The sequence below is a fragment of the Orbicella franksi genome, chromosome 1 (genome assembly GCF_964199315.1).
Source record: "Orbicella franksi chromosome 1, jaOrbFran1.1, whole genome shotgun sequence".
NCBI classification, from domain to species: Eukaryota; Metazoa; Cnidaria; class Anthozoa; order Scleractinia; family Merulinidae; genus Orbicella; species Orbicella franksi.
The window spans coordinates 8,739,674-8,752,614 of NC_138145.1; the positions used below are offsets into that span (position 1 = coordinate 8,739,674).

At 39.2% G+C, this 12,941-nt stretch overlaps 2 protein-coding genes across 2 annotated transcripts; both read right to left on the reverse strand.

The window, feature by feature from the left end:
* Positions 1 to 720: 720 nt before the first annotated feature.
* On the reverse strand, positions 721 to 1,934 carry LOC145483059 (octopamine receptor beta-2R-like). The gene has a single exon (XM_081461682.1). It carries the CDS (start codon positions 1,837 to 1,839, stop codon positions 739 to 741), a length of 1,101 nt encoding a protein of 366 aa, XP_081317808.1. The 5' UTR covers positions 1,840 to 1,934; the 3' UTR covers positions 721 to 738.
* Positions 1,935 to 11,122: 9,188 nt separating this feature from the next.
* Positions 11,123 to 12,902, reverse strand: LOC145488115 (histamine H2 receptor-like). Its single transcript, XM_081466908.1, has one exon. The coding sequence runs from the start codon at positions 12,347 to 12,349 to the stop codon at positions 11,132 to 11,134; it is 1,218 nt and encodes a 405-aa protein (XP_081323034.1). The 5' UTR covers positions 12,350 to 12,902; the 3' UTR covers positions 11,123 to 11,131.
* Between the last annotated feature and the right edge of the window lie 39 nt (positions 12,903 to 12,941).

The window sequence follows — 12,941 nt, forward strand, 5'->3', positions numbered from 1 at the left end:
TACTTCCGATTATAAGCTCCCTCGGACACAAGCCCCCTTCTTGTTTAAAATGAAATGAATTCGATTTACTATGATGTTTTAATGTTTAATTAAAAACCAACATATGAAAAACGTATTTTGATCAACAGTGCTCGGTAGTTCCTTTTGAAACCTCCCCCCCCCCCCCCCCCCGGTAGTCGAAAATACAAGCGAAATATTTTCGTTAGGAATTTGGACTTCAGACTAACGGGGCTGCCAAGTGGTTTACTGAAAAGTTATTGACATAAGGGTTGTTCGGGTCGCTTATTCTCTTATGGTGTAACAAGTTTGACAAGTTCTAGAAGACAATGATCAATTTTAGTTTGTTTCCAGCCTTCGTATCGTTCCTTGTTTTTGGTTTGGAGTTTTTGCAGATTGCTCCTATTTCAAGTGTAAGTTATTTTGAGGTTATTCTTTACAACTATTCCCTGAAGTGCAATTAAAGATATTTGAATATTTCATGCGTAACTGATCTTCAAGCTAGATTGTTTTAGATTTCCTTCATGCATTTATGCAATTATGACGTCGACATTCCTTCTATCAAATAAAACCAGTGGAACTGACATTTTGATGATGATATCGACCCATCGTACATGCATCTTCATTTATACGACAAATTATAGCATTTCAGTAACAGTCTATTCTGTATAAAGAAAGCTGAAGTTTTTGAAAAATTTGCCAATAATCGTTAAACAACACAGTCAGCACAGGGTGCCCAGTTTATAACGTTGTAGTTCGTGTGGATGTGCTCTGTCTACTTTGATTACGCAGCAAGCTACTGGATTGTCGATTCCCGGATGTACGAGAAGAAGGATACCGCTGGACAAACTTGCGTCTTAAGCAGGGAACAACACTCGAAAAGGCGTTTCTAAACTTCTTGTTCCTCAGCGCATACAAATACGGGTTCAAAGCCGAGCTTAAGTATCCTAACATCAGGAATATAATGTTAAGCTCTCCGGGGGTGGCGTATAAACACGACATGCACTCAGTCATGTACATGACCGTGGTAACCATGCTGAAGATGGTGTGCGGCATCCAACAGAAAAAGAAAGCGCACGCTACAAACAAGATGTTCTTGGTTGTTTTGATTCTCTTTTTAAGGCTCCTGACGGAATTTCGTCCCACGCTGGATGAATTAGAATTTTCCTCGGGATTCAAGGCTTCCCCTTTGGTCATACCGCTAGCAATTTTGTAGATTCTCCAATAGAGTACACACATGAACAACGTGGGCAAGACGAAGTTCACGGTCGAGCTTAGCAAAGAGTACTCTGCAGTTATGTTGAACTGGCAACGATTGTTCTCCACGCTGCGAGGCAACCGCTTCCAACCCATGACAGGCATAAGAGCAAATAACCCCGAATAGATCCACAGAGAAAAAATTACCAGGGCTGCTCGCCTACGGGTCATAAACGGAGTTTGACGAAACCGATTTAGTGGATCCTTGAGGCTCTTATAACGGTCAACGCTGACGGCCAACAGGCTCCAAATAGATGTGGGCACGGTGATGAGATACGTTGATGTCCACACCTGACAGAGCGCTTCGCCGTGGGTCCAAGTTTGATTGGTTAAAAGTTGCTCCAGGTCGAAAGGCATCGAGAAGCAAGCGGTTAGCAAGTCGCTAAGAGCCAATGAAAAGATAAAGTGGTTGGTGGGTGGCATGCGAACGATTCCACTTACAATAAATGCGAAGCAGGCTAAAAGATTTCCAATTAGTGCCATGATAATTATGACAACATATACTGACGCACTGATGTACTTCAAGCCTGAACTTAGTGACGTCATATCTGATGTTGCCGAAACATTCGACACGGAGAAATTCATCGCGAATCGTCGGTGGAGCGGAAATTAACGAAGGCTTGCAAAGATTCCGAACTGAGCGTTTGGTATGGTGGAGTGAGTGGCGTCTTTGTTTGCTTTAAAGTCCGACAACTCGTAAAATGCTTCAGTTACTTATTATGTCAAATCTGGAATAAAAGCTCAACACAAAAGGTAGAATCTTGTTCCGACTCGTAGAAACAACAAGAGAAAAGCCTTACGGCATAAATACTAACGATTCTTCAGTTTTGTATGCAGCAAACTTTAAGTTCCCTTTGACAGTCTTGGTTTTTGATACTTATCTTTTGGGCTTTTTAAGTTCCTCCCTGCAGATATTTGAAGATTCGTCGTTGAATTGTCCAAAAATTGTAAAAGTGTAGCTTCTTTGCCACTGTCCGACTCTGTGATAAAGACAGGCAGAAAGTTAATCTCTGAAAGCGTTTCTCTCCATGCGTCTGCATTCGTGTGGTTTGGGAAGTTCCATACCTTTCTGACTATAAAATACCTGGGCTTGTCAGCTTTAACTTCCCAATTTACTGATGCAGCTCGAATCTATATGATCTGGCGAGAGGAAGGAATGGATAATGATCAATTTACTATTGTTGGTCAGTAAGTTGTTCCGGTGATTGTTTAGTGTAGATAAACACTGGCGGACGAATCACCGATCGCTATTACAGGTACCTGTCAGTCCAATACTGAAAGAAAACCTTTTCATCTGGCAATTGACCAGCGAAAATTATCAAACTCCGTGACAGTAACTTAAGGCATCGCCAACAAAGGCGAAAGAATGACTTGATCACCCTTTACCTTGAGGCGAGAGGCATTCACGCGTAATCCAGTCATTTGTCTGGCTTTCTCAACGGAGGCGAGCAAACCACTTATCTCCTCCGCGCGCTTCAAAGTTGTTCAAGCTAAAACTATTAAAACCGCTTTGCAGTTTTCTTTTTGCAGTTATGTAGATGTATTTGCCTTTGTAGTTTCAGTAAATTACAATTGCTAAATACAAGACCTTTCTTGGCCTGTTAATTAAGAAACCACTTTTCGATTCTATTAACGTTGCGAAGTAAGGGAGTCACGCTTTGTGCACAAAACGTCGGAAAAACGCATCCCGAGGCGATTTTAATTTCAGTCACTTTTTGAACAATAATACTCTTTTTTTAATTTTAAATTTTGCCGCAGAGCAGGTTTTCAAAATACAATTGAAAAGGCAGAATTATTCAATTAGGGCTGCTGTGCAAATTGAAAGCCTGTAGGGTTGATCTTGTCGATAAAATTAATCTTTCATCCATCTTTGATCTCTAAATAATGATGAATTGTGTGCAAACTTTTTCGACATGTCGTAGTTTTTCCCAGCAGCTAAGTTTTGACAGTTCTGACTAATTACTTTGGTCGCTTTGAAAATGTATTTTTAAGAGAAACTCATGTTCCACTACATTTCCTGAACAACTCTTCTTTCTCTTTTGTAGAGTATAGAAGGCTCTTAAAGGATTCTTTTAAATTCATAAAGTCGCAAACGCGAATCGTCAATTCTCCCTGCTGATTTCAACACATTTCCTTAAAGATAGCAAAGAGAAGTTGGTGCTATATCAATACATCATCCCCTAGTTTAGTCCCTCACCTGCGTATTGATGTTTTAAGAAAGTCAATTCTGTGGCGCAACATTTACAGAAAACTGATTGTTATGCTTCGGGCTTAATCAAATTAAAACACCCATTTGGCAAGTTTTCGTTTAGCCTTATTTCCGATGGAAGAATAGGATTACTTGCAGTCCCTGTGGGATCGTAACTTACAAATCGTTCTCTTTCATTTGCTTTATATTTTAAGTTAATAGTTTTTATTTATTAGCTGTTTGAATGAATCTTTGCTTAAATGAGAAAAAAACTGTTTTAAGATGTGGCTTTTCATAGTCAATTTTATTCAACAATGATTCATTCAGTACAAAACTAATGTATGCAAACAACTTGTGATCGAAATCTATAGAGTAGAATATTTTAACTAGTCGTTTTTGAAACGGGGTAACATTTCAACCTTCAAAAGTTAAGATAGCCAGCGTCAAACAATTTTACAACCAAAGCGAAAGACTACATGTGACGTTTAACCCCAGTCTAACGATTGAAACCTAATTTTGTCAAAGAAAGCGATGTCAGTATTTGTCAAAGAAACAGGACAGGTGAACCTAGGAATCGATTGATTGCCTCCGTCAAATTGACACTTTTGCATGCTCCAACAAAAGCAATTAGTGTAGACTGCAAAATGTATGGTGACAGGTAAGTTGTAGTAGGGGAGGGGAGGACGGAGAGGTAAATAGAAGATTACAAGTCCCACTGTGCTACAACCCAAGTGTTAAGACTGAAAGTTCGCGAATTCAAATTTGAATTTTAAATTAAATTTTCTAGTTCGGTCTAGCCTTGGTGAGATTGTATTCTCATTTAAGCAGGAAAAACCCCTTCACTAGCATTTGTCATTTAGTTTAAGATATTTAAGGCGGAAGATTGAAATGCACTAAAAAGATTTCCCCTGCTTTATTTTCCGTGCCATTAATTTCTTAAAAAAAAAAACAATTAACCACAAGCAGAGTTCTATCCATCACGTATGGGAGAGTCTGTTTATAATATTTGCCTCATTAGCATATATAAGCGTATCATTTTCTAAACAAGGTACAAAAATATCAGTTTTGAATATTGAAAAGGCATAGCACAATTAACTGTCCCAAGGAATTTGAACCCTTAACCCGATGTAGTGAATACCTTTTGTCAAACGCGGGTTTAAAAAATCAAGATATTACAAAGAATGTATGAGCTCATTAGCACTTTTGCCACCCAGAAATTTTGCAGTTTTTGAAAAACCATTTCTCCGTGAATACTACACCCAAAAAGCCACAATTTTCACGACTTATTAAATTTAACAAGCTCCATAAATGTTTGAAGTCACTCCGTATCTAGCGTGGTGCCTTGTCAGTGTGAAATCGTATTTTACTGGCGGAAAAATGTAAACAATGGTTATAAACCTCACTTTTTCAGGGCATCTGTTGAACGCAGTTTTGAGCAAATTGTTTTCAACTAGTAACTGAAGAATTTAGTAAACTTGGAAAATTTCTGCCTCTCGCAAAGGTTTCAAGATTTAATCAAGACAACTGATAGGCTTTCTAAACGATAAAAAGGTAAGGTTTATCAATAATTAGGCCCCGTCAACACTGCACCGGAGAAATTTGAAAACAACACAGCTTTATTTCTACGATTGGGCCTATCGTCCACACTGATCCGTCACGAAAACGGAGCTTTTCGAAAACGCTCTTAAAACCAGAGGAATTTGAAAATTCCCGCTTTGCGTTCAAGTGTGAACAGAAAACATTTTGAAAACAGCGTGATTTCTCTATCCGAGTTTTTCTCAAAAAGAAATCCAAAATGATCCGTGATTGTTGCGTTTTCAAATTTCTCCGACGTAATGTGAACAGGGCCTTAGAATGCTAACTGATTATTAAAATAATGCACTGAACTGAACAAATTATACTTTTCTTGTGAGAATTGTAGTCAGAGAAATTGTATGCTTTTGCCCTTCTGAATTATCGCGAATTTTAAGGCTTCAATTAGGCTGGTTTTTCAGTGATCATTAATTTCACCACAAGTCTGAAAGACACGATTAACAAAAATAGCCGCGAGGAAACATGATATTTTTTAACTGTCGCTGGAAGTGGCCAATGATAGTTGTCTTTAATATTAAGACGTGAGTTCTAGAATGTTGAATTTACAGGTTTGCACCAATCTAGGCTACTGTTTTATCTGGATTGTGACAGATAGATGAAACGGATTAGTTGAGAGAGTTTTAGTCGATAAATTAATAATAATTAAACGGTCCATCTCGATCTTTGCTCCTTCCCTGTCACGTTCGATTTGTACATGCGAAAACAAAGCTGCTGAGTTTATCGAAACTGATCTTGCCGCATGTTCTATACAATGTTCTTTTAGGTCCCGTCGACCACACTTCGCGGGAGGAATTTGAAAAAGTAGTTTTTTTCTACGGTTAGGCCTACCTTCCACACTAAACCATCACCAAAACGAAGCTTTTCGAAAACGCTCTTCAATCCGGAGGAATTTGAAAACCGCCCGGCTTTGCGTTTTAGTGTAGACGGAAAACATTCGAAAACGGAGCTTTTCGAAAATGATGACGTTACTATAATCATGTGATTTCCCTAACTGGGTTTTCCTCAAACACAAATCCAAAATGACCGGTCGCGTTTTCAAATTTCGACGGCGTATCGTCGACAGAAAACATTTCAAACGTTGTCAGAGTGAATCCTCCGTTTTCAAATTCCTCCAGAGTAGTGTGACGGGGCCTTAGAAACCTTCCTTATGGGAGAGTTTCATTACTTAGGAAAGACGAGGACTTTTGTACGAATCAGTGATTGAAAATTTACATGATTACGGAGTATAATTTCAAAATCATCAACGATATTGCATACATACATTTTACATACATAGATTTTATTTGTTATCAAATTAAAATTACAATTGTAACATGCCCGCGGATAGCTGAGCTAATCTAGGCGGGTCATGTTTGGACGAGTTATTAATATACAACTAGGTACAACTAAACACAACTGAAGGTAACAAGAGAACTAAAGAGACTAGAATTGACAACGATGACTAAAGACAACTAATAAACTAACGATATTATAAATAATAATTAACAACAGTTACGACGAGAGACTACAGATACACTAAAGCGAAATTATTGAGTATTAATGAATACATACTAGGAGGAAAATAAATTCAGCATTGCCTGGTTCTTGAATAGTATTTGTCGAAAGAGCTTTGTGTAAATATTTTAGCATAATACATGCGAAAAGCTCAAAAGTATATACAGGGCACTTTCCATTCGGCCAAAACGTTCGGCTTGTATTTCTGGAATTTTCCAGTGTCGAATGGAACAGCCTTTTCCACAACTTTCGGAAAAGAGGACAGCCTCGCGAGCTACAACCAAAAATTCGAACATTTTTGAGCGGGAATTTTTGTTCCATTTGATTTTCATCTCAAAATTTCCGGAACTTTCTGTCGAATGGTTCGATTCTCGGAAATTTCACAATTTTCGGGTTTTCCAGAAACTTGCCATTTGCCCCTGTGTTGTAAGCTGTGGGTTTTTGGTCGAATAGAATGCACTTATAATGATCTAGATTGGTGGAACATCACTCGAGCAATGAGGTAAAATGAAAGGAAACGTCTCGGCAATGAAGTAAAACTGAGCCAATATTAGAGTCAAATATATAAGTAAGTTCAGAGAAACATTCATTAGCACTAGAGCACTTTTTCCGTGGTTACATAGCCTCGTTTAAACACGAGGGTGGTTGGGAGAATTCGAGACAGTTATGCAACCCGAAACAGAGACGAGGGTTTGCAAAACTGTCCAGAATTTTCCCATCCCTCGAGAGTTTAGATGAGGCTATGTAAACAAGGTCTAGCTCTTATAAAATATTTCTCAAAAATACGCGCGAATCTAAAACGTCACAACCGTGTTTACATACTCTGATCTAAACACAGTAAACACACCTATCGACCAATGAGAGCGCGCGTATAGTATCTCAGTACCAGTTATTTTATATTTAACAAATAAAGAAGCCTCGACTGTGCTCTGTTCTGTTGTAAAGCTGGCTCAGGAAGCGGCAGAGAACGAAAGAAGAGTAGGGGGAAACACGGGACGCAGTCGAGTGTTTCTCCCTACTTCTTGAGTGCTCTATCGCTTCCTAAGTTCTTTACAACAGAACAGAGCACAGTCGAGGCTTCTGTTGATAAAGAATCCATTCAAGACATTGTTCCCCAAAACCATATTTTCATCTCAGCTTCTTTCAAATGATAGGTAAATGATGGGATCGATTTTACAGTTGTCACAAAACTGATAAAAAAAAACTTTAAGAGTTAATATGGTTTTGTGGGACGCTATCTCAACATTAGAGACATTTGTATGGATTTTGAACCACGTTTCAAGGTCTATAACTTTGTCTCTGTTCATTCTAAAAGCATCAAACTTGGTCACATGACTACTCTTAACGTGATCTTTTATGTGTTGGTGTCAGTTTATCGATTAGTTAAAATTTGAAACTAGCACCAGTTCCCTAGGCAATTTCGAAATGGCCTATAAGGAAACTTTATTATAAAATGCATGTGATATATCACAACATATCACGAGTATTTTTCAGCTCGTCGATTATAAGCCTTGATGGAAAACTTTGCGGCCAGATGTACGAGGACGAATCACTGGGAACATAGCACAAGTCTGAATCACTTTTTGATTTTTATCTTCGGACTAAATTTAGAATTGCAGCAGTTGTCTTACTCAGATAAGGATGTCAGCTGTTAGAGGTAAAGAAATTTTTCATGCGCCGGGAAGATGTGAAACGATGTAAGCTTCAATATATAAATTCACTCTAGACGAGATTTTACTCCAGTAAAAATGGAGAACTGGAGGCCCAGTCCACACTAATACGTTTTAAAAATGATGCTTTTTCAGTCCAAAAACCACCAAACGCTTCGTGTCCACACCGCCGTTTCTGTGGCGTTTTCGCCATCCACATCAAATTGCTCGAAAACGCCGATACCCAATACAACTGTCATTTTCGAATGCGCATGGATGTAAATGACGTTAGCGTATTTGAATTAAGGCATCCGCTAGCTGTCCACTTTCATAGGACATTTCAAACTAATGACGCAAACGCTATGTTTATAAGCTCCGGCCAAACGATCGCAATATTTCAACGCAACATATAATGTATACATTGTTGGGCGCAACATGTAGCACGCGTTTGGCTAACTTGTTGCGACGTGTTGTGACATGTTGGGTGTTGTTGGAGCAAGTTTGACCGTTTTTCAAACTTGAAGCCCCGGCCAAACGATCGCAAAATTTCAGCCGAACACATGGCAACATTGTTGGGCGTAATATGTTGGGCGTTGTTGGCGCAAATTTGACCATTTTTCAAACTTGAAGCCCCGGCCAAACGATCGCAAAATTTCAGCCGAACACATGGCAACATTGTTGGGCGGAACGTGTTGGGTTTTGTTGGCTCAAATTTGACAAATAATGAAATTTGAACCATCATCACCCAACATATCGCAACACATCGCAATAGGGCGGCCAAACGCGCGCAACATTTTGCGCACGCAATCTGTTGCGTTCAAATGTTGCGATCGTTTGACCGGGGATCAAGACGGCACAAAACTTCGTTTATTTTATCACGGTTCTTAGAAATTCTAGCGATGGCAAGCCCTAATGGTGCTGAAATAGCCCTTATTCTCGTTTGCATTACAAGTATAATCCATCGTGGAGGCGAAACAATTGCGGGCAGAAACTACAAATTGCCTCACGTACATATTCGATTAATTAGAAAAAATTAACCTTGAAAAGGCTATTGCATCTGGTTGCTGCTTGAGCAATACAGTGAAACTGGCTACAAAAAATGTACCAAAAATTGGCTGAGTAAGAGACATTTTAGATAAACTCATTGTTTAAAAATTACATTAAAGCCTAATATAATTCAAGCTAGCCATAGAAATTGAAATTATTAGATATTTACAAAGTTGTAATTAGCTGGTAAACAATTTTAAAATAAGAAAAACTGGTAGCTATAAATATAACTTTGAGGCACTATTTCCCAATACGTCTTTGTTAAATACAGGATTTACAAGTTAAAAGGAAGCAAATTTCTATCGCGACTGCATTTGCATGTCCGCAAGAGCTTAAGTACTTCGTGTGCGATATTAAACGCAGAATCTTAAGTACTTCCGCTGAATTGCGGAGGAAATCCGCAAAATAAAGAGCCTCTTAATAAAATACAAGCTCGACTTCGCTATTATTACAACTTCTCAAAGTGAAAGTATTATCAGCTTAAGGCATAACATAAGCTTGGTGTATATAATCCAAAGTAGAAATGTTAAATACATCCGTATTACGTTTTAACACAATAAATGCTAAGAGGTAATCTAACTGGGTGGGGTCCTATATCCTTGTATGTTTGCTTTCATGCACAGAAGTCGAGTGTGTTATCTAGACTTCTATGTTCACCTGTTTACGGTAAAGGATTTGAGAGCAAGATTATTTTATTCCTATACATATATTACAGCGAATGTTTTTTTTTTTTTTGCCTTTTATGTATTACCTGGCTATAAAGGTTGCCCATGAAATCGGTGTGATTATGAAAAAGCTAGCTCTGTGTTATCATAACACATTCGTTGAACGACTTTTACAACAACATGAACAAGATGAGTAGAACCGCCCAATCCGGAGATCGACTGCTGTACAAGAAACCGATTTTAAATTGAAGTAAAAACAAACGTCCCTTTATCAAAGGGAATGTCAGAAACAACTCAGTTTCGACAACCATTTTCTTCCAAAAAGGTGACGTCTTAAAAAGATTAAGAGACATCGAAAAAGGAATTCAATAGCACTGTCTATTTAGCTTCAGAGTACTGTTATCAGGAAATTCTCTATCAATAGCGATCTTTATTACAGACGGCTAGTTTTCAAGGCAATATCTTAGGTCCGAGAAATGACTCCGCAATATCGATTCAAGAACGATTTCTGAAAGAAGCCTGTGTAACTTCATACAAAGAAAATAACCCTGAGGCAAGTGCGAGGAAGGAAATATCTATATGTCGACAGAGCTCTTTTTTTTTTCTGCCTTTCAGACAGACTGAAACAAGCTTGTTAGTCTTATCGATTTCCAATTTGAGTATGTGCCAATAAAAGTGGAGAGAATTGGTTCCGTGCATGCCTGCAGGCTTGAGAGGATTTGAAAAAGAACAATTGTTTTTTTATGCGGAACCGCGGTTCTTTTTGGAAATACACTGTTTCATGGAAAGTATCCTAATTGAATTTTTCATGCGACATTCTTGTTTCTGAACAACCGGCCGCAAATGTACTTCGAGACGGTTTGTAAGTTACACTCCATGTCGGGAGCATGTCCTTAGTCTCATCTCTGCGTCAGGGTCTAATATGAAATTGTCAGCAATTAATGGCGTACCGATTCCTCTGTTTTAATGTCTAGTCACTCATGTAAAAAAAGCGACTCATTTCGGAAAGAGTAAATTGTCCATGCCGGAAAAACACTCGATTCAACTGATCTTCGTGGTAATCAGTTTAGGCTGACTACCAAGAGGTTTCTGATATAATCTTTTGCGCTTTGCCCTCGGCCGTTCCGAGATTCAAAGACATGCTCTCCGAGATTTTGCAATATGAGATACTCCACAAATTATGAAGTTACGTTGAATGAGAGCTGCCAATAACAGAATAAACTGAAGTTAGTTTTTGGAATCTACACATTATTTTCTTCGATATCGACTGGTTCTTCAACATGCAGATAACCGTTTGTCTGTCTCGTTGTTGACCCGCGGGAGTGATTTGATCCACCGTCAATGTTACTCAAAGCCGTTACGTTCGAGTAACGGTTCGGTGGAGTCTTCTTGCGCTCCAGTCCAAAAAATTTCACGTATGTTTCTTTAAATCGCTTGTTGTGGAAGGTGTACAATGGCGGGTTGAGAGCAGAATTGAGGTAACCCAGAAGCAAGAACGTTGAAAACAGTTCTGTGGGAATCTTACTTGATAACGCTTCCCCGTGAAAAATGGCGACCAAACTTAGAACCGTGTGAGGCATCCAACAGAAAAAGAAAGCGGAAACAATGATTAAAATGTTTTTAGCGGCTTTCATGTTTCGTTTGAACCTCTTCTGCGATCTCTTGGCACGTCGTGTGATTTTCGTAACGTCTTCGGAAGACGTGGGCTCCGAAGGCAACAACTCCGGGGTTTTTCTGCCGTTTCTCTGAGAGAACTTCCTACTGTTGATGTTTCGCGCTATCATGAAGATTTTAAAATAAAGAAAGCACATTACCAGTAGTGGAAAAATAAAGTTAAGGAAAGAGCTGAGAACGGAGTAATCCATTGTTATGTTGAAATGACAAGCGTTGTGTTCGACGCTCATTGGCCTGAATTTCCAGCCCATGACGGGAATCAGGGCGAAGACCACTGAGTAAACCCAAAGGAGCACTATGACAAGGGCCGCTCGCTTGCGTGTCATAAAGGGGCTCTGTCGGTAACGACTCAAGGGATCCTTTAGGCTCTTATACCGGTCCACGCTCACCACAAGTAGGTTCCAAATGGACGAGGGCACGGTGATAAGGTACGCAGTTGTCCATGCCCGACAAAGGCCCTCGCTATGGGTCCATCTGGAGTCTGATAGCTGTTGATCCACATCAAAAGGCATCGATAGAGAAGCAGTCAATAAATCACTGACGGCCAAGGAAAAAATGAATAACATTGTGGGAGATGATCGAAGTTGGCTGTTGACAAGGATAGCCACGCACACCAATATATTTCCAATAATGGTGACGATAATGATGAGTATTAGCACACTTGCTGTGAAGAGGTAGAAACTGCGCAGCGAACCAGTTGAACCGCCGGCATTGAAACTTGTTGTGCTAACAGTGTTGTTCAAATTCATGCTCTCGATTTCTAACAACTCCGGGCCAGAGTCCATCTATATTAGTCTGAATCAGTGCGAAATCGAATCAGCCCTGTAATTGCAATTATACCACGATAAAATCCTTGCCAAATGCCGTTTGGTAGCCTTCTAACTTTAAATGAACTACTGATGGTGTAGTTTAGAATCCTCAAAGGACAAAAAGGTGTATCTCCCCTATTGCTTCCTTTGTTTGACAAATCCTCCACTTATGTGAAGGAAACAACTGTTTTTCCATTCACCGGATAAACTTACTTTTCTTTCCCTTCTCTGACACCGAAAACAGGTGAATTCCGAAGAAGATAAATCAATAAACAACGTGGATGAAAAAGTACATCTCTTACCGGAAACAAGCTTCTCGGCAAAGTTAAACCGATAAAAGTAACATTTTCACGGATCTAAGTACACAATATTTTGGTCGCAAAATTAGAGTTTTAACGTTAAGAAGTGAAAGCAGCGATTTCCTCGAGGGCAAAAAAAATTTTTTCAGATCGATGTCGACTGATCAGGCGCTAAATGAGAAGTTGGCGGTAGTTTTTGATGGGTGTCTCGCTTTTATTGCGAGTTTTTCCCTCCCACAACCGGACGCAATTAAGTTTGGCTATAGAAA